General features: G+C 37.6%; 1 protein-coding gene across 4 annotated transcripts in view; it reads right to left on the bottom strand.

The window, feature by feature from the left end:
- EPHA3 (EPH receptor A3) overlaps positions 1 to 25,693 on the bottom strand; it is a 216,107-nt gene that overhangs the window by 123,654 nt on the left and 66,760 nt on the right. For 3 of the 4 annotated variants that reach the window (XM_021401433.1, XM_021401442.1, XM_021401453.1), the window contains one exon: positions 22,356 to 23,016. In XM_021401433.1, coding sequence (XP_021257108.1) covers positions 22,356 to 23,016 — 661 coding nt within the window. Of the gene's footprint in view, positions 1 to 22,355; positions 23,017 to 24,396; positions 24,509 to 25,693 lie in introns of all 4 variants that reach the window. The other variant, XM_021401461.1, reaches the window with a different exon arrangement.

Raw genomic sequence — 25,693 nt, 5'->3', positions numbered from 1 at the left:
TTAAGGTATTTCTAAAGGGATGCTACATGCAAACATTCCTCTATTCTTTTGGCTCAGGCTAGATTCCTAAATAAATAAAAGAATGTACAGTGTGAAGATAGAAGACATGCTTATTAATAATTATATTTGTCCTGAGCATTCAAAGAATTAAAGTGATCTTCAAAGCCGATCAGCTAAACACATGGTCATATTCCCACTGTCGACAAAAAAATAACCTTGAAAGTTTAAGATCCCCACTAGTTAGATGACTAGATAGACTTTCTAGACGAATCTGTGTTATTTTGAACAAGATACAACTAAAATGATTTAATGTTTATTCAAAACAGAGAGCCAAACCATGGTCCAGTAGGAGAAGGAAAGATTGAAACTGAAATCCATCTATGAAGAAAGAAATTGATAAGTAAAATGCTTACACATACTTCAGAACTGCCTAGGATCTGTAGCCCAACAGAGACCAATGCCAGCAGACATTTTTTCACTGGCAGCAATTGTTTGACAATTAGTCAATATTTAGTCAAACATTCCAATGATGGGTTTATTCCAATTTCAGTTAGACCTACCAAAAAGTACAATTGGTGCCACCTTAATTCATTCCTTTTGTTTCATCCTGTAAGTACTTGAAAACTTGGCTGAGTAACTAAGTTAAAATAACCAAAAAAAAGGTTTTTCTTTTTAAAATAAAATTAAATTAAAATAAAAAACCCTGCCACTACCTTGTCTTGATTGTTGTACTGTTTTTGTATGCAAACAACCATCACTTCTTTAAGCTTTGCTTCCTGAGCAAAGAAGGATGGCTAGACAACTGTACAACATCAGAACCTAGGCCATCTAGTGTGATGAAAGCCATCAAAGTGTGATGAACAGCACGGGGTTGAAAGTGCAAAACAGAGAACAGTAGGCCAAGCTCACTTTGTAGCTTCCTATATTGGGGTCTAATTGCTCATCTTGCATTTAAATACATTAAAAATGTGTTTCAGAAAGCAAGTGAGATTAAGCAATGCCCCATGATACCAGTCTCTACTATTTTCTTCTTCTCTCACAGGAAAACATGGAGAAAGGCTGATGAAGAATTAGTGCATCAGGTCTCACATATTCCCTTTTTGACAGGATCAGCTTCCAGGAAATGACCTCCCTACAACACGAATTGCTGTGAAAGAGATAGTTTTTATTTTTCTTGATTACTTTACAGGATGGATTCAGCTGTGTCAGATTTCTGACATATTCCTCTATAGAATGCTTCACATCACTGAACATTTAGAGATCCTTTTACTGTTGACTGGATTGTTTTTAGTTATTTTGCGATGAAGGAGGCTGCAGTTTGCACAGGGGAGAAGGAAGCATTCCACAGCATTCAAATATCTGCTGCAGCTTGTGTACATGGCTCACCTGATCTTAACAAACATACCTTTCCCATAGGGGCTTTCAAAACACTATATACCATGTGCAAGCCACAGGAAGGACCAAATTACTCATTTAAAAAAAAAAACAAAAACAATTATTTTTTCAAATGTTTCCACCCTCCAGATCAGCAGATCACCTAGAATGGTGCTCCCATGTAAGCATCTTATTTTAAATTAGGCTTTCCTCCTTTAACTGCAGTGGGGTCAGGAGTAGCCCTGGCCCCACACTGCTCCTGCCTATCCCTACTCAGATGCTGGCTTTGTCTGTGCAGCTGCCCCGGGCTTGGGCAGCTGGCAACATGAGGACAGGAACAGACCTGTTCGCATCTCCACAGCCCAGGCCAGTCTGCTGAATTACAAAATTCTATCAACTTAATTTTTAATTTCACATAACCTCTGCTATTATAAATCAAGCCAACCAGGCCAGGGCAACATCTATGGAAATATGAAACTGTCTGCCGTAGAAGTTTCTAATCATAGATAGGTTGAACTTCAACAATCTGTCACTTGGGAGACAAGAAGGAAGCAAATTACTTTTCACAGAAATTGTTAGAAAATATTGCCTCAATCAATTACGCTGTTTCAGAAAAGGTACAAAGGGAAAAAAATAAGTATATTAGACCCAATCTCTGTATTCCCAGGTTTGGTATTTTCCAACCCCTTGAATGTCTTAGTCATCTAGAAAATCTAATTAAAAAAAAAAAAAAAAAAAAAAGAAGGAGTTAAGAACTCTCTTTTCAAAACAAAAATAATGCAAAACAATTTAAAATATTAACATGGTTGCATCTCCGCAGATAATACCTAGGCTCTTTCATAGACAGTTCTGTCTTGCTGTCCTTGCATTTCTCTGCCACAGTTCAAGGAGGAAGGAAATATTATTAATATAGATATTGCTAGGTGATAAAGATTCACTTGATTGCCTTCTCCCTTCCTGCTGGTGCTTTGTTAACAGGAAGCAGTTATTTATCAAATACATTTTCTACAACAGTAGGATATTTCTGTTCCATAGGAATTATACCTCATGCAAGATACCCTACTTTCTTTCATCAGCAAAATCCAGGGAGGGTTGTTGCTTTTTTCCAGTTTTAAAGTTCAGATCTATTTTGTTAAAGTATAAATTCAAACCTTGACTAGAGCTGGACTGACCCTACTGGAGTAAACAGAAAAATAATTACTGCCAGAAATGCAGAATGTGAACCTGAGTTGATCCAAATATTACTCTCTTAATATTCATGTGGACACCACTAAATGCTATCACAACAAGCATGGCACAGAATATAATGCATTCTGTGAGCATGTAAAATATCAGTTAATTTTACACAGAAAAAAATGGGACCGAACCCAGAAACCTCCTCCACTATTCCCTTCTTTTCTACTCAACACATACTTTGCATTCCTATCTACCTATTCTGAATGTCCATTTACTGTAAATTAGGTTACTTTGCTTCTCAAGAATAAAACTGAATCCACAGTATCTGTACAACCGTGAACACAAGACCTTTGTACCAAGTAAGACCAGAGCCCCAGCAAGGCTTCTGTCCTTAATGGTGACCATCTCATGTCTGCACATGTCTGACTTGAGTACAGCAACCAGATAGATGTTTTGATACTGCCTCAGAATATTTTTCTGACTCCCGCAGTTTGTGACAAAGGGCCTTCCAGAACCAAGGAAGGTGCCTTGGTGCTTAATAACTTTTAGCAGATTTTTCTTCCATAGTTTTGTTTTTTTGTTGTTGGGTTTTTTTTTTTAAACACTTTTTCAATCCATGCATATTTTCAGCAGTTATATTGTTCTACAGCAAGAAGTCCTATGACTTTCAGCGCAACAAGAAAGCAGTTTAAATTAAGGAAATAACTAGGTGTACCTTCTAGAATTTAACCTATAAAACCACTGCCCCCCATGCAATACATTCTGCATCAGTTGGACTTGTTCGTAGCATAGGAAGGTGGAGGAGTATAAAAAGTTTATTGTCATTATATTCTGTATCACATCACTCGTAAAAGCATGAGTATTCATTACTGAGATTCTAAATAGCTTGAACTTGAGAATATCAAATAAGAAATAATAATAATAAAAATAAAAACCTTTCTGAAGATTAGGGTCACTATGTGACTATCCAGGGCTTTTAACACACATTCATGAAACAATCTCACTCCTTTTTATGTGTAGAAAAAAAAAAATGTGGTATTTACAAACCTAACCCTGGTCCTCAACAAAATAAAAATTATTCAGTGGAAAGGTGGGAATTTTCTCTTCCCTTGAAGATAAAACTCTTACATTAAGATTTGCTGGTGGTAGTATTTAATTTCAATTTCAAAAACAATAGTACCTTTACTAATGGTACCAATCACAACAAAATACATCAATGTTTTGAAGAGGGAAGTTACCCCTGATGGAAATTTGCTCAATGGACAAAGACATTTTTAGGAGGAGTACTGAATATTTGAAGCAGGAAAAGTATTTCCTTTCCAAGACCAGAATGACTTCAAAGCTATTCAGACACAGAAGATTACAGCTGATTGAAAATCCTTCGCCAAACAATTTTCTGCTCAAAAATACCGCTATATCAAGATGGAAATCCCTTCTTAAAAATGACAAGATGCATGCATGTGCATACATATTGGGGTGACTGTGAGAAAGAAAATGAAGAATCTATGTTTAACCACACAAATCCAAGAATGTCACCCTAAAAAATAATGGTTACTGGGAACTTATGTCATCTGATATTTCAAAAATACTCACTTTTTGAATGTTTAAATCACTGATGCTGATATTCTGTTTCATATCCCATACTTATACAAGCCCTACATTATCAGCTGGGAAACACTGTGATGTTGTGATAATACATGCACGAAGCACAATCCACTTGAATGGATGGGACAGGAGAGAGCAGGAAGGCTGCTCGTGGCTGCCTATGGTATTTCATTGAAATGACCGTGCTCTGCCTGTATTATAAACTGCCCAGTGCAAGTGCTTGCAAGTGCATTTCACAGTCGTTCCAATTACTTGCTTGCTGCACTCGTGTAAATATAGCTCAAACAATCAGATACATGCTGCTAATATAGGTACATGCCACTCAGAAATGCATACGTACAAGTTCAGACACTCAAAGAAGCCTCAAGACTGCCAATAAGTTTATTAGGAAAGTATTCTGAGGCACCATCATCTTCAGAATGCTTCCCTGGTAAAGAGTGCTTGTTTTAGTCTGTTTGGTGTTCTTCTCAAGGAATTTTCCACAATAAGAAGTTTCACCTTTATGCTCTAAGATCTGGTGATTGGGAGAATACAGTATCAGATTTTAAAACTCCTCTGATTTGAAACTTAATCTTAGAAATCAAAGGTCAGTTAGCAAGTCTGCAAAAACACAAAAGGTGAGACTCTTCACTGAATTTTTAATTTTGTAGAATATTAATTAGGAATAGAGTCCATTACATAGGTAAATAATATTTGAGCAAATAAAAGGCAATTCCTTAGTCACCAGGCAAACTAACGATAAAAGCATATTTGCTAACTGATCTCAAGTAAAACAATTAGGAGCAGCAGAAGTCAGCCCACTTTTGTTGCAAGGGGGTGTTTTCTCATATGACTTCATCCACAGAGATCCTGCATATATTCTCTTTCATTCTACAGAAGAAAATTCTCACCTCTGATTTGCTTCAAGCTAGATGTCTTCCTCCCCTGAGACGGCTCAAACACATTATGAGCTCAGTCTAGTAATCACTCAAAGCAAAATTCTGACTCAAGCCCAGAAGAGCTTTGTCTGCATAAGGACCACAGGCTCGGCCTCTTGTGAATACTTTCACTTAATACTGAAAGGCTTCATTGTTTACTGTATTACCAGAACATGTATATGTGCTTGTAAATGGGAGGCATTTATCATTCTCAAACAGTGATGAGGTGGCCACGGTTCATGAAACAAGCAGAGAGATGAGACTCAAGAAATCTGGGTTCTGTTTCTCACTGGGTGACAGATTTATGTGACCAAGCAACTGCATCTTTTTCTATTTTAGAACTCCATTTGTAAACTGTAGTTAAGATTTTATTATGCTGCAGAACGCTTTTGGATTAATGAATTAAATTCCCTGATTGATCATTAAACAAAAAGTCTTCTTAGCAAACATAACCATTAGCACAATGAAATACTAATGAGAGCATCCTACAGGATGCTGGGGAAGCAGGAAATCTCTCATTTTAACAGAGCTAAAGTAGCTCTACAATATCAGGTTGAGTTTTAGTCCCCCTTCACTACAAGACCACTTTCTGCAGCAATCAAATGTTGCAACTTTTACACAGAACAGCAATTTTATTGTATTTACCACATAGAGAGAGAAAAGAAGATAAGGATTTAGGCAGCTCAAGGTCTTACGGGGTCATAGCACCTCATGACCCTTTTGGGGTGCAGTACACCAACCACACCTCCAGTGGCCATGCATCTCAAGTGCTGGGAGCTTATAGAGGTTTCTGCTTTAGCAGGACTACTGCTCACCCATCGCATGGTTCACACACAAGGCACTCTCTCCTCTCCCATGTGCAGAGCCGCTGAGTGCCTGGGTTGAGGCAAGCACATCTGACAAGATCTCCTGCTGCTGAGACGTGACCTCTCTAGGGTCACCTGTGAACCACAAAGCACATGATCTGAAATCAAGTCTGAAAAACAGCAGAAGGACTGGTTTTGTAGCTGGAAAAATCTGTTCTCTGAACACCAAGAGATGTTTCACTACAGCAACCTGCTTAACACACTCTTTTAACAAAAAGAGAAGGTAGCAGAAGACAAAGTCAGAAAGTAATAATTAGCATCATTCTTGGAGAGTTGTCTTCCCCAGAAGAGCTGTTGGGACTATATGAGTGAAGAGGACAAGCTGCACTTTGCCAAGTAATCACTTCAGCATAGCTTGAATCCAGGCAGAAAGAGGAGGTTGCATCAACAGCCAAGAAAAGCCACGCAGTATGAGCTAGCCGCATAACCACTGGATGCCAAAGAACAAAAGGAAGAAAAAGAAGAACTGACTGAATTGAGTATGAACACAAGAAAGAAGGCAGGAGGCAAATAAACAGTAGGTAATGAGAGCAAGTCATGGAGCAGCCTGCAAGAGAGCCCAGGAGGGCCACCCTGAGCCAAAGGCAGGAAGCTGGGAGCAGGGCATGGCGCAGCACATGCAGCTTGTGGGGACTGTCACCTTTGGCCATATGGTGACCTGCAATGGGCTATACGCATACAGGCAATGTGTTAGAGAGATTCATTACCACCCTCATAATAAATGCCTCTCACTTATGGACAAAGCTGAGGAGACGGGAACTACAGCCTATTAACAAAAGCCACCCATTCTGATTGCAATAGTTTACTGCATTATTTGAATAATTATTTTTAAACAGCCCTCTATAATGAGTTACGAGCTTTCCTCAGGGTAAAACAGACTAAAACAGCTGTTGCAAGGAGTAAGAAACTGAATCACAGCACAAATTAAGCCTGGCCAACAAATGCTTTTTTGGCTGCAGCCACAAAAGCAACTGGAAGGTTTAGACAACACTGATACTTAACTTACACATCATGTTTTGATTCTTTTCACCGCATCCACTTTGGTAGCTAAGTCTTTAAAACAGCCCTCCCTCTCTAAAAGCATTAATTATTATTTAAGTCACAACTGCCTCTATACGTCAATTCTGGTACACTCGTGCAATCCTGACTTATTCTGGGATTAGCACAATGTGTTTCTAAAAGAAGTTTGTAACACTGATTAGCTGCTTTTAACATCGCTTACATGAGGTGAATTCCCCTCAAGCCTGTTTTGATGCCTGGCATCACCATACGAGGTTATGCACCACACGGCAGCCGTGGCCAAACACAACTGCAGTCATCCCAAGCTGAATACTGCAGAGAATCCACCCCAGAATGGGGTGCCCGGCCCCATCCCAGCAGCTTCTGTCTGGGTTGAGACAGGGCGCCCCATGCAGGGACAGTCAGCCTCGTCAGGCATCACCCCCACAGCTTCCAAATGTCTGCAAATCAATCTCCCTGTCCCGTGTTTTATAAATGACTCTCTCAAGGCATGTAAAGCAAGTGAAAGCCAGATTTCAGTTCTTCCCTTTCTGGGATTTATCTATGTATGTATATGTATCACTATGACAGAGAGAAAATATATGTCAATACAAAGAGGGGAAAAGGAACAGTTATTCTTTTAAAGCACTGAAAGGACTCATTTGAACCAGAAGATTGGACCCAAAGCCTTCAGGCACACTGCAAGTTCAGTTCTGTGAATGCAATAATTCATGCAAATTTCTAAATTATAGGGTAGGAGCGTGACAGTTGCAAACTGTTTCAATATATTGCTAATTGAAGCATTTATCGTGCACACAGCTCTAGCTGTAACGAAACTGTGAGCAGGAGGACTATGTAAAATACAAAACCCACAAGCACTAAAATCAAAGCCTTCATAATTCCTCTACAATAAGACACAACAGTTATCTCTAGCTGCCTGCATTTAACAAATATTTTTTAAAGAGCCATGATGGACAAGTGTTCCATTAAATTTCCTACAATTACTCAAAATGCAGAAAGCTGGCAGAATTGGGCTCTGAATTACATATTATTTTTGCAGCTCTCGTATCTGTCTACTTCATAACCTAAGTTTCAGCTGGACCAAATTATGCCCACAAATACATGATTATTCCAAATATTAGTACTGGTGATTTTTTTTTTTTTTTAGCAAGAAGTTATTTTTAGGTGGAATATTTGCTGGATAATCTCTTTAACTGTGCATTTGTTTATCAAATTGGTCATCTGAAATTTGGATTTCTACGTATTAGTAAAATCATGTTTTCATTTTCTAATTGGATAATTTACGCACTAAAATTAGCATCACATAAACATCATATAGTTAATTGAAACGTTTATGCGTGCAGGTTCGTGTTAGATTTAGAGACGAGTCTACTGAAATCTAAAAGAATACCACCTGACTCATGTTAGCAGTCTAACTGAACTGCATTTTAAATTACAATTTAAAACAAAGCAGTTCCGAATAACCGGAAGAGATAAAGATCTTCACCGTGTGAATGTGCTAAATAATTCCTAATTTTGAAAATTTCATAATTTGAGTTGTAAGGTATTTCAAAATAAAAGGATTCAGTGATTTATTGCAGTGCCTTCCCTAGCTGATAAGTTGCTATTTAAGAGGAACAGCATATGATCAAAAGGCCACATGTTCTCAACAGCCCAAGAACTACTCACTGTTCATAACGCTTGGCTCACTCACATCAAATCAATGGGAATTCTGAAATTGATTTCAAAGACGGCAAGATTATCAACTTCTTGCTCAGAGGCTTTGTTCATAAACTGTAAAAAAAAAAAAACAACAAAAAAAAACACCAAAAACACTCCACCAGGCAACCATTCCCCCTTAGAGAAGGCAAAAGCAAGCTTTGCTGATGAGGAAAGCATTCCTCCTCATGCAGTCATTGCTGCTTCATCTGACAGAATCTAGCATGCCATCATCTGTCTCTGTCATGAGTCCCACCAACTCCTGCTGAGAAGCAGCAATGAGAATCAATCCTGAGCCAAACAGCCTGCCAGCTATTTGCTACAGGAAAGCTGGCTCCCCCTTACCCACCCACTCTCTCTCACCAGAACACAAATGCAGCAGACAAGGATAAAAAGTAGCCCTTGCAAAGGTCTGCAGGTCCATCACAGCATGAGAAGGTGAAATAAAAAGTTATGTCAACAACAACAAAGAAAAAAAATGCATGCTTTGATGTTATGAATAGCTACTGATGCAGAGGTGAGGCGTGCTGCTTGTACCGTAACCCCTTCCTCCTGTCTTCTCCACATGTCTCTACTCCTCAAAGAAAAGCAGACACACAGATCAGTCATTCTTAATGTTTTTTTCTTCAGCTGAACCCCTCCAGAATGAACAAGCCCTTATTTCTTAGGAAACACATTGTTAGAAATTATGAAAACTATGCAAGTGTGATCTCGATGACTTTCCAGTGGGACTCTTAAGCCTATTTACAATATTACATGCAAAATCTTAATTGTCATACCTCTTCATATGTTATCAATCTGACATAAAGGGAACTTCTGAATGATATCCCACTGCATCCAAAAATCTCCCGGATGTAACAGTTTAAGTTCCTTTGACTCCATATTTCTTCATTATGGTAGGAAGGAATTAATAGTACATTTTCTTCTTCACCAACTAGAAATATTTTCAGATTATTGAAGAACATGATTGCAATTCAAGAAGAGTAAGCATTTCTGAATGGGTTGCAGAGGCAATATGCAATCTTGCATTTACTGTATGTTTTGTTTTTAAATCAGTCCTTCTTGGATACATAGAGATTTCCAACTCAAGGAAACAGCCCACAGAAAGTCAACAAAACACATCATCATGCACCACAAAACAAGTTGCAATGCCCCAAAACGTATTTACATCCCACAACAAAAGACCAAAAGCCACAGTTTTATTAAAACATATCTCTGAGATTGAAATTGCTCTTGACTAAGTCCCAGAGCACAGAAATAGCAAATGATTTTGTTCAGACTTCCAGATGACGCTAAAAAAAAAATCAGATATATTCTACTGTACGGTGAATACATAACCTCATGTTCACATGTGTTTGGGTAGGGGGTAGGGAACTAGAGAGATTTGCCAGAACGACTCAGGGAAAAATATCCTTCCTACTCAATCTCAACTCTAGCAAAAAGAAAAACAAATGCAGAGGGCAGGAGGGATACTTGGCATTCAAGGTGCCTAGGAGAAGTCAACAATTCAGGAGAATCAGTATCCCTGAGCTGCATCTGACTTCTAGCTGCAGCCAATCAAGTGCTTCCAAGGAAAGTGAAAGGCAGAAACAACTCAGAAGCAGAAATTCTCAAGTACAGCATGAAAACAACAAGCTACAAAAAAAGATTATGAAAAATGATCTGAAACAATATCTGAATCAATCAACTTCCTCCTCTACCTAGACACTTCTAACTATGAATTTTTTTCTCTAGTAGAGAGAAACTACTCACAACACCGTTTATGCAGTCATAAAGGCATATGTTTCTTTCATACTAATACATTAGAATATTTGCTGCAATTAAAAAAAGAGAGAGAGACAAGAAAACACCTGTATATTGGATGATTTTTTCAATCTGGAGGATGTGCAATCTGTGGATGCACATCTGTGGATCTGATGCTAACATGCAAGTGTGCAGTAACAACTTGCCTGTTAAGATTGCAAAACAGACCAGGAAGCTTACCAACAGATGGGTAGCTGACAGGCTATAAGATAATCCCTAATTATAAAAGAATTTGAGAGAGAAGGCATGCCTGAGTTTTAAGGCAGTAATTTAAACACATTGGTCCTGGAAAATAATTATTGCACAGATAAACAGTGTGCTCAAATCCAAAGAAGCCCTTAATCCATCTTTAAACAAACTTTATACCAAACAGACTTCTGCCTGAACACCTGCTTTTACCGCAGGATTTAGGCTGTAGGTTTTTTTGGTTTACGTGTCCATGTGTTTTCCAGTTAAGAAAAAAGTATATTTAACTTTAGAGGGAGCAACAGAGAATTGAAAGGTTAGGTTGTTAGTACACGCAAATGTGAATCAGAACTATTGAAATCCCACCGAATGGAAATTAATGCCATTCATATCACAATTTCAGATTCACTGTGGATTACAATGGACCAGCAACACTGGTGTGCGGGTGAGCAAGGATTATCTCCTCCTTAGCCCTAGAAGCTCTGCTATGCTCTTCCTCCACCTTTCTTAGGGAATCATCAGATAGGTATAGATAGATACATAGAAACAGCACCTACCGTATACCCAGGCTTTAAACACTCACTTCGATTTTTTGTCTTTAAACTTGAATGTCATCTTTAGCATATAAGAACAGAACAAGACTAACATGGAGATGCTCACCTGCTTTTTCCAGCCACCATGAAATCTTACTCCCATCTCAGCCCAAATCAATGCTTCTCCCCCTCATCACAGCCTCTTTTCAATCATTTTACTTTTTAGGAAAGCTAACAGAAGCATTTAGATTTTAATAAACGAATGACATAGGTCTATCTTACTTACCCCCTGGCAACATTTTCCCTCCATTCTTCTCTCTTCCCATTCGCTTTCCTGTTTTGACTCTTTCAAAGTAAACCTCTTTCTTCCACCATCTGCTGTACTTAGTGCAGGCAGAGAAAAGATACAGTAGAGGATTCCCCTTTTGCAGCTCATTTCACTGCCAGTTCATCCTCTCACACAGCAGGAGAAACAAGACCGCTGTTGCTTATTAAATGGTGCACAAAAGGAGCAATTAAATGCCTTTCCACTTCCACCCTATGTTAACAAATACATATTCATACAGCCTTGCCGTGTATGCTCTGGACACCACATCTTCACAGTCAAATTTGGCCCTGAAATCACAGAGGTTACAGTATGTATAGCAAGCAGCTTAACAAATGGTCTTAATTTATGAAACAGAATGTTCATTAGCCATGGTTAACTGAGATTTCTGAACATTTTATTCTGCTTAATATGACTTGCTTCCTACCCAAATCCTGGTTTTTTTTCAGGGTGAGTGCCAGTTTTACAGCTGGAACAGCGATCTCATGTTCATGATTAATACACCTTGACTTCACTTCAAGTCACAATCCCACAGCCCTGCTTTAGTTTTCCACATGATTCTTAAGGGAGTAAAACTTGGAAATTCCTAGAACAGATTTGAAGAGCAGCTTGTTAAAATAACTGCCCATACCTGTCATCTCAGTAGTAGGATCACATTACAAAAAAAAAAAATCATCCTGTTGAAATTTCAGAGAATGTATGTTATTTTGTAATTTAAAGGAGAACACTATAGCAGCTAGAGATGCCCCTCTTAAACTGGAACTACACGATACTGAATAATTTGTATTTCTTCATATAAAAGGAATAGTTCTTATTGCATCTCATGGCTTCCTAGGAATAATGTAAAATTTAAAACTGCTCCATAATCCATTTAGGCATGCATATCTAAATCTTTGAATTAGCTCTACAGAGGTTAAGGGACTGTTCAGGTTAGGTCAAATCTCTGTATAATGTTGCAAAACATCAAAGAGCATGTTTAATATCTAACTTTAATATAACGTTACATAAACTTTATAGCCTTTCTTACTTCAGCTGGGTAACAGATGACCACTACAAAATGTTTTACTACTTTATAATAACCAGCTTAGAAATTTTCTTTGTTTTTTTTTTTCCTAAAAGAACTATTTTTTCTTTTAAAACTCATTGCTATTATTTAATGTCTTGCAAAAAAGGAAAAAGATGCATTCTTAGACATAAGTAGACAGCCGGTGGAGAGCTTTTAGTTGCTTGTTTTTGGCAAAGTGCTGAGTACTTCTAATTTCTTCTATTATTCTCCTCCCATTAAAAATCTGTGCCAAATCAAAGACAGCAGGGAATACACTTATTTTACTTAATTTTTATGAAAAGCTGCTCCTTCAAATTAAATGTTCCTAGGATTGTGAAGTCCTTATGACCAAGCCATTCCTACATGTGAGCTGACCGCTACTGCTTCAGCTAACCATACTAAATGACAAATTTCATTAGGTTTCCTGTTATTCACATGCTCAATTTACTAGAATTTAAGCACGCGTATAAAGGCAACGTAACGTAAGTGAATGCTTAAATACTCTGTTAAAAACAAATGAACTCATGTATTAACAAAGGATGTTGTTATGGTTGAAAACTGAAGAAATCATTCCATGAAACTTTGATACATTTTTGCAGTACAAAGAGAGATCTGGAGAAGGTTATGAACAAACTATCTTTTTTAATGCTACTACCTTCCTTCTGTCATTGAATGATGCCTTTTACTAAAAGATATTATTTTAAAATAACAACAAAATACTATCACAGGATAAGGTATGATTCAAAAGAAGCATAACAATTGAAGTACCGAAGGTAAGTAAAATTGCATTATTTCAGCCATATTGCTTAGAGAACCGTCCTGCATCGCTTCTGCGGTTACTCAGGGTTGGCACAGTGACAACTTTTACCATATGTTTTTTTCTTCCCTTGTCGAAAGTGAATCTTTCTGTCAAAGAGCAGCTGTTCTAAATTATCACATCAAATTTTAACCTTACAGTAGACAAACACTGAGCCCACAGATTCACGACAGTGAAATAGTTCTCCTCCTTGACCTGTGATGGATTTGTCCTTGTTTAAGTCTACTTCTACTTCCTAAAAAGACCCTATGAAGTCCGGGTTATAACACTCATCAAGAAAACAACACAACAACAATGAAAAGAAAACAGGAAATTAGGAACACAACTCTTGTCATTCGATTTGTAATCCAAAGAAATAGACAATTCCAATACTTCCACAGACTAAGTCAGGTATGTCCAACCCACAGCCTGGCCCAGCTAGCATGGTGGCCACCCTCTGCCCTATGTCACCATGGCAGTGGTTCTGACCCACCAAGCAGCCTGGCCTGGCCCCTCAGCACCAACCAAACATCAGTGCACTGCTAATTCCATCTGGGCTGAAACCAGGGCACTGGGTGCAGTGCAGTGTCAGATCAAGTGATGGCAAATAATGTTACACATTTTGATACACTGGCTAAACACAGTCCTGTGAATAGAGAAGAACATGCAGCTGAGCGTTCTATTTTGATAACAGAATTTGAGAGTAGCTTTCAAGATTGTCGAAAAAATCAATTTTTTTTGTTAATTTGTGACTCCGTTTTCAGTCATCATAAATATGTTACCTGTAAATGTCCAAATGGGATGTACTGAGTTGCAATCAGAAATTCAATCATGTGTATTTACCAGATTTTTATAAGCTCTCTCTTCCTACAGAGAAATACCCCTCACCTCACAGTCATGCCTTATTCACATGATTGCTTTTTAGCAGTACATACATTTGTGAAAAACTGTTTTCAAGGATGAAGCACAGGAAGAGTAGCATTTCATCAAAAATCTCTGATGAAGACCTTGAGAACTCACTAATGGCAACCACTGCCATTGAGACAGACTGGTGCGGCAGTTTCACAAAAACAAGGTCAAATATTTCCCCAGTTTTGTTTTTGTTGTCTTTTTTATACATTTTAATGAAAATAACCTTAAAATTAAAATAGGTTTTGTTACTTATATACATTAACTATATTACATAATTCATGAAGGCTGCTCTGAAAGTAATGCCTCCTATTTTATTCCATTGGTCCATGTCAACATCCACCATCAGAGGCTGATGGTGGTATAGCAATAGTGGTTGAACCTTCCCACCCATATTTTGTTAGCTTTTGTTGCCATGCGACAGACAGCAGCAGAGGAGCAGTCTGACCAAATGGCATCTGACATGGAAGTGTGGATGAAGTAAAGGTGTGTCACTGAATTCCTCAATGCAGAAGAAATAGCACCCATTGACATTTATTGATGCTAGCTGAACATCAGCGGAGACTAAGCAATGGATATGAGCACAGTGAAGCAGAGGGTGGTGTATTTCAGCAATGGCAGTAGCAACAGTAGGTCACCTCTGCTGGTGCAGATTTTTACAAGCCTGGCATGCAAGCTCTTGTTCATTGCTGGCAAAAATGCATAGCTAATGGTGCTGAGGATGTGGAAAAATAGGGTAAAATGCATAGCTAATGGTGGTGACTATATGGAAAAAAAGTGTTCTGTAGCTGAGAATTTGCTTTATCAAAGCACAACTGTGCTCTTTGGCTCTATTATCTTTTCTACTGAAATAAATATGAAGCATTACTTTTGGAGCAACCTACATATATGGGGCCAAAAACAGCTCCTCTTTACTCATTGTGGCCCAGGAAAGCCAAAAGGTTGGAAACCCATGGTCCAACTGTTTCCAGTAAAGTCTGATATCAATTACTGGTTATTTAGATGTCTGCCAACAGCATGTTTTGACAACATGCGCTTCACGCTGAGGAGCAGCAGATATGCACATATTCTTGTTTTCCTGTACTCATCTTTCAAGATGATTCTTACTTTAAGAGCATATTTGTTGAACGTTATCAAAACTTGCAGTTCTCACTACAATTGCTCTCTATTAAAGCCTAGTGCCAGCTGTCAGTTGTAATACAAACCCCTGTTAGCCTTTATAAGCTCTGCTCTGGAACTAACAAGGGATTGTCAAATAACTCTATGCACAGGCAGAGAAACCGATGGAGTAAGTGCATGCTCAAGGACTTGACACTGACAATGCAATCTTTTGTCACTCTGAGCAAAGCTTCTATTCAAAGTCACCAAAATACAAGCAAAACATGTTCAGGATGATTTTATTAATTTAGCTTTTAATCTTTTGAAAAACCTCCAAAGCAGCAAAGCCATTAAAACAAAAAGGTTGCGGAAATGCCACCAAGATCCCTTAGGATTCTCAGTGATAGAAATCAGTGAGATACTTGCAGTAAAATCCTGTGCAGAAATTCCATGGTAGCAAGTAAGAATCACAGAATAAAGGTACAAATGTCTGTGTTTAAAACAAAAAGAAAGTATCTCACATATACTCATTAAACTGTGGATTCTGGATCTATATCCAGCATATTCCACAGCCTTATTTTTTTTTTTGCTGCTTGAAAAGCAGGCATGGAATGCACTCTCAGGCATAACAAGCACCAGCTCTACAAAGATCTGCAACATACAGACAGTGCAACTGTACTATTTTAAGCTGTGTTTTGCCCATCACTAATGTTTCTGCAAATATTTACTGAGCAAACATTTCCATTTCCATACTAGTTTCAAATACACTCAGAATTCAATTCTGAAGTACCTACTGATGCAACATGCTGACACACTATCATGAAACAACTTGGAGAAAAGTATTAAAAAGTTTTCTTAAAGAAAACTAATACTTGGCTCCTAATCACTGAATATTAAAAATGAATAATGAATAAAGATATTTGCAAACGCGCATTTGTTTAAATGCCTGTCATAATCTGCAAGAAATTTAGTCAAGTTTCTTATGTAACTAGAGAGCATCTGCTTTCCTACTTGAGAACCTGTATAGTGTCATACCAAAAAAATCTTGTTTCGAGTAATTGTAGAACGTTCTTTTTTAATTTTGGCTTGTTCAGAACATGTGACAAATTCGTTTATAAACCACAACATTTTGTCCAAGCAGTTCTGCACTTTGAGTCTAGATTGTTTATGATGTACAAATTGGAGAATATTTTCCAGATTTGTAACAGAAAATATTACATAAAACATTCGCTGTAATCTTCCCAAAGTACTCAGAGCAGAATTAATTTTGCCTGTATGAAAAAATCATCTAGGTATCTCTCATGTAACTTTCTAGGAGTCAAATAAATTCTAAGGAGAAAGGTAAATCCTTCACCATGTGCTCTGGTTATGTATTTATAGAATATAAAGTGAATGAAAATAATGAATATTTTACAAATAAAGTGATTTATAATTTATAGCTGCTGTCATTTTAAGTTTACCAGCTCAAAAGATTAAGAGTACCTTTCTAAAAAAAACCCTCTTAAAATTGAAAACATACTTCAAATCTAAGGAAAAAATGCACCTCAAAGCTATTCCTTAAAAAAAATAGGAATCCATAAGCTTTTTCAGATTTCACATAAGAAAACTCTTACAAGTCTTTTATTACTTGACAATCTTTATATGAACAGTTCCTACAATTTATTTAACATAATCGTTCCTACGCAGTTTAAGACTTAAAATCACACGCTTCCGAAGGATAAGCAACACATCCTGAGTCACTCTGCTATTTCCAAGGGAAAATGTTATCGTCTCTGCAGTTGCAGCAAGCATGCGTGGCTTCCGTCTGTTTTCACTCGCACAAAGCTAAACAGTTCCTCACAGTACCTTTTTTCTCTTTATATGTAAAGTTCTTTTATCTACTGCTATAAGCAAGAGAAACATATTTACTCATTCAAAGACAAAATGATTGTTAAAAGCATAACAAAAAAAGAGAAATGTTTTCCCATCCTAAGTATTAATGATGTTTTACATACTTCTGTCTCAAGTGCAGTATCCATTCTAGTGAAAGAATTAAGCAATGAATGCAATGGTTTGGATTTAGCAGTCACAGATGGCATTCCTTTCATATCTCCAGAAACTCTGGGAGAGAGAAATATGATTTGGGATATGCTCACTATACAACCTAAAGCACTGAATAATTTAGTGTTAGTCGAGATTTCGTGGAGTCTTTTTTGCAATAACCAGGCACGCTTCACCTCTCCCTCCCTCTCCCCTTACTCCCTTTCCTTCTATTCAACCCACATGATTAACTGCAAAAAATGATATACATAGGGAAGGAACCATCCCATTAAAGCCTCTCTTTTTCTTCTGGCTTTGTTATAGACAATGTATTAGTCACTTGAGGTTAAACTTTTAATTTTATTATATAGCACCACAAGAAAATGCACAATTCATATTTACTCAATTCCAGCAACTAAAATTTAGAACCCATCCCTGAAATGGTAGTATGCAGAAAATGTGATTCAATGCTTAGTGAGCCATTCCTTTCAGGCTCACTAGTTTCACCTTCCACTTCATGATGAGTCACAAAGCCTTTTTCATTTAAAGCCTCACCTACCAGCAGTGCTCAAAAGAACATTCAAGCTCAATCACACTCCCATGTGGGTATATAACTGCCCACAGCATGTTTGCTAATTAAGAATATCAGTGTGAAAAATGTTCTCCAGGTCCAGCTAGGCTTTCTGAAGTGCATGAAATAAATCAACAACAGAATAGACACGTTTGGGATGGAAGAGGTTTATTAGTCCAACCCTGCTAGTACAGGATTTCCTTTATCATCTGGTTACCGCATTTAAAAAAAACATCTCCTGAAATGAGTTTTCCAATATTTCTCCAAGGAGAGCTGCAAATTATTACAGAACTAACAGTAAAGACAGTTTTTCTAATGTTCATCCTACATTTACCCATTTGTTTTGATGCTATTACCCCAACTAGCCAACCTTCACATCATGAAGTCTGTTTCTTCTATCATTCAAAACCAAACAGAGCCTAGGTTCTCCACATACAAATCACTCACTGGACAGGTGATGTGAATGCTCCTTTCCAAACATTATGCCACTGTTTAAGTTCTTTGTGTACATGTAACTTGAATATTGCATGTAAGCCTCATTGTCCTTTTTGCAAAGATTGCATTGTTTTGAGTAGGCACAGCAATAGTCAAAATGAGTAACTCAGTCAAAAAGGATGAGTCAAAGTATTGAGAAATTAGCTTGTCCTCCAAATAAGAAGGCACTAAAACAGACTGAGAGCCGGGAAAATAGACAACAAGTAGTAGACAAGAGAGAGATCAAGACAATCATGAATAACCAAGCTAAAAAGGCAGCAGTTATTTTCTCACTATACAAGGCTATGGAAAACCTTATCCAACTGACTTCAAACAGAAGGCTTAGATACAGCAAGAAGGTATGTTATTCTACACAAGAGTAGTTATCGCATTCATTGCCATAAAAACTTAGACACTCAAAAAAAAGAAGACAAATTAACAGGTGGCAAGACACTGATTCCTATTAAAAAGAGTATTTCTTACAAGACACCTTAATACTTTGGAAGGCAGGATGTGATTGGTAGAAGATGAAATGTATACCCAGTAAAGCAGCGCTTCATACAGCTGTGTTGTTGTTTTTTTTCCCCTTAAGAACCTGCTCTTAGCCACTGTCAGAGAAAGAATATTAAGGCAGATAAACCTTTGGATCTAATTCACTATGGTTGTTTTACAAAAAAACAAATGGAAAAGATGAGTTATCCCTGTTGACTGGGAAATTGACAGAAGAATCTCAGAAAGAGTAACATTCACTGTGTATTTCCAACCAGATGTTCTTTCCTAATTGAAATAAGTTAAAACAGTAATTCTAAGAGAGAAGATGCTATAAAGGACGTAGTCTGGTCAAGGTGGCATGAAGACAATTTTGAAAACATATTGTGAAGAAGTTGTTTTATTAACAAAAAAATATTAAAATATGACTTATTAGGATGACTGTGAGGTATGTGCTAACAAAGCTTCAATAATGAACAGTAAGTAATGGATTACATATACCATATTTACTTAACTAATTATAAATAACATAGATAACAGAAAAAACTATGAACGAGTGCCTTTTCCAACATGGTCCAAATGTAACAGTTTACCTTATCTTACTTCAATGAAACTGCTCCCTCTAAAATAATTAACAAGTGTAAAAATCTTTGCTGTAAGAGGTGTTAAATCTCATGCTGAATCTCAACTGAAGTAGATTGTGAAGACTAGAATTCCTCAAAGTGAGGTACACAATTAGCTTTGGATAAATCACTTCTCCACACACTCACAACAGTGAGGACAAGTGTGGTCATGACAAAATAGGTCCCAATTCTTTAACAAGTAGGTATCATACTGCTGAATTTGTAAAATGTGAATTAGTTGGTAGGACCAAGAGCAGAACAACAACCTAACCAACAAGGGCCAAGATTCCGCATAAACCCAAAAGACCAGCTTGGGCTTTTTAGAACCAAATGTGGATATGTTTGTATCACACCAATGACAAAAAAAGGCTTCCGCTGTTTGAGAGCATGACTATACCTTCATAATTGCTCAAGTACCAAGAGAAACTGTTCTCAGGGAAATCTAAATGGGCTGATGGCATACCATTAAGGTCCTTAATTTTAATCATCAGTGATAATCTCCTGCTAATGCAAAACAACACTGCTTCTGAAAGCAACATTCCAGAAGCAAACAAAAATTAATTAGAAATAATAAGATCAAGTAGTGATGGCCACTGCAAGTTGGTGAATGCTGTAAACTACTGCAATAAAAATTTATCTGTTGGTATTATTTCAAACCTCAGCTGAACATTTTCTTTTTCTTCTCAATAAGGCCTTCATTCCAGCCAATACTTGCAACACACCATTTTTGGCTCTTCTTCAGACTACAGTCCTGGTTACATTGCTGTCTTGATTACAACCGAAAAATCGCAAGACCCAGCTCCCCAAAAGGAGGAGAAAGAAAAGGAGCAAAGAAAGAAAAAAGAAGGATACAGGAGTAACCATCAGCCTGAGGTTGAAACATGTTTAAAACTGAACTCTTTTTCCGAACAATCCAACTCCTGCTGGGTTACTGATGCAAACAAATGAGAGGTTTTGGGTTACCGACTGCTTTTAGAGCACCACTTCAATCACATCACACCAAAAATATTTGATAAATATGACTTACAATAAAAGTTAGCAGAACGTTATATGTTAAATCAGAATAAACCAGAATGACCTGTCACTATTGTTAATGGTTTCATCATGCATCACTTCCTTGATCAACAGTTGGTGAGGAAGTGAAAAAAACTATACGTATTTCAATGGTCTGATTTTATGTCTTCAAAATCATGCATGATATACCCATATATGCCCCTGATTACCATTATTACTCTATGCCATATACCCAATATTTCCCTAATCTTTGCAGAGGTGAGTAGGATATGCCTTGCCTATCCCAAGCATCTGACAATCTATTCTTAATGATTTATGTATTTTATTAAGTTCTGCTTCTGTTTGCACATTTTTAGTATGACACTTTCTGCAGTGATTGCCTTTTTATGCTCATGTGTAACTGAAATTCTAACCCAACAGCTTTCAACTATCTACAAAGACAAAAGACTTTGTAGTTAACAAGACTATATGCAGTAGTTGGAAGAGTATCAACCAACTTTTCAACATTTTTAGCTATACGAGGCCCCAGCTGAAGCATTTCTGCATAATAAAATATCCTGTCCTGATTTCAGCTCTTAGCAGTGCAGTTTAATTTGTTGTTCTTAATATCTGTATTTAACTGCAGAAAAACAAAGATTCAACTCCCCAAGTTATTTATATTGAGGGCAAAAAACAAAATCAAGTAAAATACACTCGTACTCCTCTCCTACAAATCTTACCTGTCATTTTCTGAAAGAGTCACCATAATTAGAGGAATATATTTTGCAATTATGTGGCTATACCGACTCTGGCTCGGTCAGGCCCTACTAGCCCTCCAGCACTCCTGTGTTATTATATAATGATTGCCTTCAAACTGATGGAAAAGGAAAAAGCTCTTCTCAGCCAGGTTCAGAACAGTAACACCAATAACTTTGAAATGTCTATTCTTATGGATACATGTATATCTGCATACATACCTGCACACCAAACAAATATCTCACCTACTACTCCTTCCATCTATGACATTTCCAGATATTAACATTTAACTTCTACTCATTTACTTAACTAAAGACAATTTAAGAGCCAGGGACTGTGGAAAGAGTTTAAAATTTCATCTAGTTAAAAAATCCACACCATACTTCTGTAAAAAGCAAGATGTAGACCACCAATGTTTTGATTAATATTGATGTTAGATAAATACATTATGTATTTTTATAACATCTGAAAGACCATTTCTGGAAAAATCAACATCTCTGGTGTAAGTCTCTGTTCTTGGGAGCATTCACATAACCACAGTTTGCAGAAATCAAAAGCACGTAGAAAATGATTGAGTTATTTACATGAGCATTCATGAAAATGCAATTTTGAAATTCAAACATTAATTTTCCATACGCATCTGTATTTAGGGACTACACTACCTGAACAAATGCTATATATTTTTTTCTGATCAATCCCAACTACTCAATGCAGCCCAGCGGTAGATATTAACTACTTATACATCAAGACACAAAGTGAAGAAATTCGCACAAAAAATAACATAACAAATGCATTGGAGAAAAGTGTAATCTACCAGAAGGAATTCCAAGAGTGGTAAGAGAAACTAGACTTGCTACATAATGTAACATCTAAAAATCAATTTAACCTTGTCAAATATTTCAAAATCAAATTACATTATTTACACAGACCAAGTAAACCCTATTTCCATGGCAATTTTATGGACTAATTTATTTCTCCCAAGAATTTGCAGAAAATTAACGTGACCCAATACACATAGTAGGGACATAAAGGGAAAGCCCTGTTAATAATTGAGCTATGAACATGGAGTGCATCGTTACCTTGGCACGCAAAGCCTCTTTCTTCATAGCCAGCATTACACAAGCACTTCCCTATGGGCACTAGCCATTCTCCTTCTGTGCTGCAGTACATCTTGGGTGGCTCTTCCTCCTTGGAATGATTGACACAAGAACCCCGCACCTCCACCAGGGACTGGGAGTCCATAGGAACCGTATCTGGAAACATGGCGAGGTTCTTGACAGTGAAAGGGCACTTCTTGAAGTACACTCGCACCGAGACTAAGGCAACGCATGCACCTACATCTTGGAAAGCCAAGTAAAAGCCCTTCTTGCTAACTGGTCCCACCTCACGGACTTCTGTATTCAGCTTGAGAATCCGGTCCCCAAGATCCATCTGGGTGAAGCTCTCATCAGCCGCAATGGTGTCAATCTTTGTAAATTGGTGCTCTCTGAACTTCGCCAAATGATCATCATCAGATTCCATGTAATACAGATTGAAAGTCTCTTTGCAAGTGCCCAGAACTAGAGGGATACTATTGCAGTCCCTCAAGGTAAACTTGAGCTCCACATATATCTTCTGCGCTGAATTACGTGGAATCCAGTTTGTTCGCAGCCAATTGTTTTGACTGTGATCCATAACATTGCACACTTGGTAAGTTCTGATTGGAGTATAATGCTCATCAACACCACTAATCTCTTCCCACTGCAGAAAAAAGAAGAGAAAGAAAAAGGGAAATACTTTGAGATTAACAAGCATACCAATAAAAATCACATTTAGAGACAAATGCTGTGAAAAGCAAAAGTCACAAAAGATCTGATCTCACTTCAGACATCACTAGAAAATAGTCAAGTCTGCCTGAACATGCACTTACTACTTTTCTATTAAAATGTATAAACATCTTTGGTGAACAGAGAACTCATTCTTAAGAAGTCACTTTTTAGCAAGTTATTACAAGGTGGCATAAAAGAGGTACTACAGCTGTTTTTTTTTTTTTTTTTTACACTCAGGCTATATGCAGAGATGTCCCTTTGATCGTGATTCCAGTGTGTCTTTATTACAAGCACACTCACCTCAAACAGTAGAGGGTCCTCACTACAACACCACATTTGCACTGTTAGAATCAAGCTGTACTTCAAATATTAAAGCAAGATTCAAAGTTCAGCTAGTGTTTAAAAAAATGGCAGCCACTGGCTACAGTTGAAATTGCATTTAGTCAGAATAAAATGTTACAAGCTTTAAATTTATCTCAAGCATAACAGTTGATGTAGCTTGAGATATAAGTCCCAGGGAAACAGTCCAGCTTAGCCTAGTTTCCAGAGTTATTAAAAATTAATGCAAACTTACCTTTAGAGTCTTAGTAACTAAGTTCTTCTGGATACTCTACAGGCTATGACTTTCAAATACTTTTTCAAAAAATACATTGTTATTGTTCTGGAGCTGACAAACTTCCTTGACAGGAAAGGAAGGAATGAGGTTCCTATTTGCAAATTACTCATAGACCAGCCAGTCATACCTGGTTTCTGAAGTCTCGTACTGAACAGAAACATTTGCCATTTGGGGGAAAACAAAACACTAGAGGTGTAATTGAAAGTAAATATTTACTATTAAGTCATTCACCATACACAACTGAGTTACTTAACAGCATCTTTCCTGGCTTTCACCCTGAATGGATGACTACGACCGCTTGTTTATTTTGTTTTTAAGGATGTTATTCTTCAATATTTGTCCACAAAAATTGGTATCTGTTCTACTTTTTGAATCTCATAATATAAAATGAAGAAGCCTTATGACTAGAGGACTAGAATTAAAATACTTACTACGAGCAGTACCCATGGCAGGATCACAGCATCATAAAGGCTGAAAGGGCCCCCTCATCTAGTCCAACACCCTGCTCAAGCAGGGTCATTTGGAGCAGACTGCTTATGATTGTGTCCTCTCAAGTTTTTGACCATCTCCAAGGTGGACACTCCACAACCTCTCTGAGCAGCCTGTACCAGAGTTCAGTTATGCCCAGAGTAAAATGCTTTTTCTTATGTTTAAATGGAAATTCCTATATTTCAGTTTGTATCCACTGCTTCTCACCTCTTGCTAGGCATTGCAGGAAGAGTTCGGTTCCACACCCTTTGTGCACTGCCATCAGGCGCTTATACACACTGTTAAGATCCCACTGAGCCTCATGATCTCCTTTTCTATGCTTGGAACAAAAAAAAACCTCTATCATGATAACGAAGCGTATTCTAATAGAACATATGCTAGCACAACAGCTATGGAAATCCTCGCTTCCCTGTTAACCATATATACATCCTCTGAAAAAAACAGCACAAATGTTGTCCCATAGCAGCAGCCAGATGCACAGCAGCTGGAGAGCAACAGAGCTTGAAACTGAGCTACTGCTTGGTAAAATTACTGGAGTGAGATGCAAACTACACAGAAATACCTAAGTTGTGAGAAATCACTGCCATACTCAGGGAAAGCAGACAAAGATTAATTTCTTTCAGAAAAGCATTTTCCCTTGAAAAATCAAGTCATATCAATGCTATATTTAAGATCTCAGTTCAACAGTCATTCATTTTACACAAGCACCTTTTGCTAAAGGATCTACATACACCGCAGAGAAAACATTCAGAAAGAATGTGGCCATATCACAGCAATATCTTAGAGTGCTCAGTCCCAATTCAAGGAGGCCTGGGTATAACTATGAGCTGCTCTGCACAATGAAATTGTCCACACACCCTTTAAGATGTGACTTATAAAAATGTTATTAAACCAATAGATAAAAGCAGTATAAATACTCTCCCTTTAATTGAAACAAAGTTTATTTTAGTTCACTTTATGGAAGTGACTATACACAAGTTTTATCTCTTCCTGACTAGTTTGGCAGAGTTAAAAATCACAGCCTCTGCATAAGTATACAGCAGCAAGCTATATCAAGCCATATGAGCCAGCAGTGCAGGGGCTGTGTGTCAAGGTTACCACACTAGTGCCCATGGCCACCAGAAAGATGAGCACCACATAGCTCCCCAGCAGACAAGGACAAGCTCCTGTCTGGCTCTCAGCCTCTAAGTTCACAAAGCTTGGTGCAGGACTTTCCCCCAGTCATCTATCATAATCCTTGTATGGATACAGCCCGAGTTCTTCATCAACAGGTTGCAATAAGCAGTTCATTACTTTGTATGAAGACAAAATTGCTTGGAAACAACTGTAGGTTGCCATATCATTGCCACTTACATACACAACAGGATTTCAAATCTATCACTGAATGCTGAAGCATCACCACATGGAAGGCACAATCTCAGATTGTGCTAACTTGACCAAAACACTTACACTGCCAGAAAACAATCAAGATAGCACTTTCTAAAGCATGAGCTGCAAAGGTGAA

This window comes from Numida meleagris, chromosome 1 (genome assembly GCF_002078875.1).
Source record: "Numida meleagris isolate 19003 breed g44 Domestic line chromosome 1, NumMel1.0, whole genome shotgun sequence".
Taxonomy (NCBI): Eukaryota; Metazoa; Chordata; class Aves; order Galliformes; family Numididae; genus Numida; species Numida meleagris.
The sequence above is the reverse complement of the archived record's forward strand: the minus strand, read 5'-3'. Positions and strand labels throughout refer to the sequence as shown.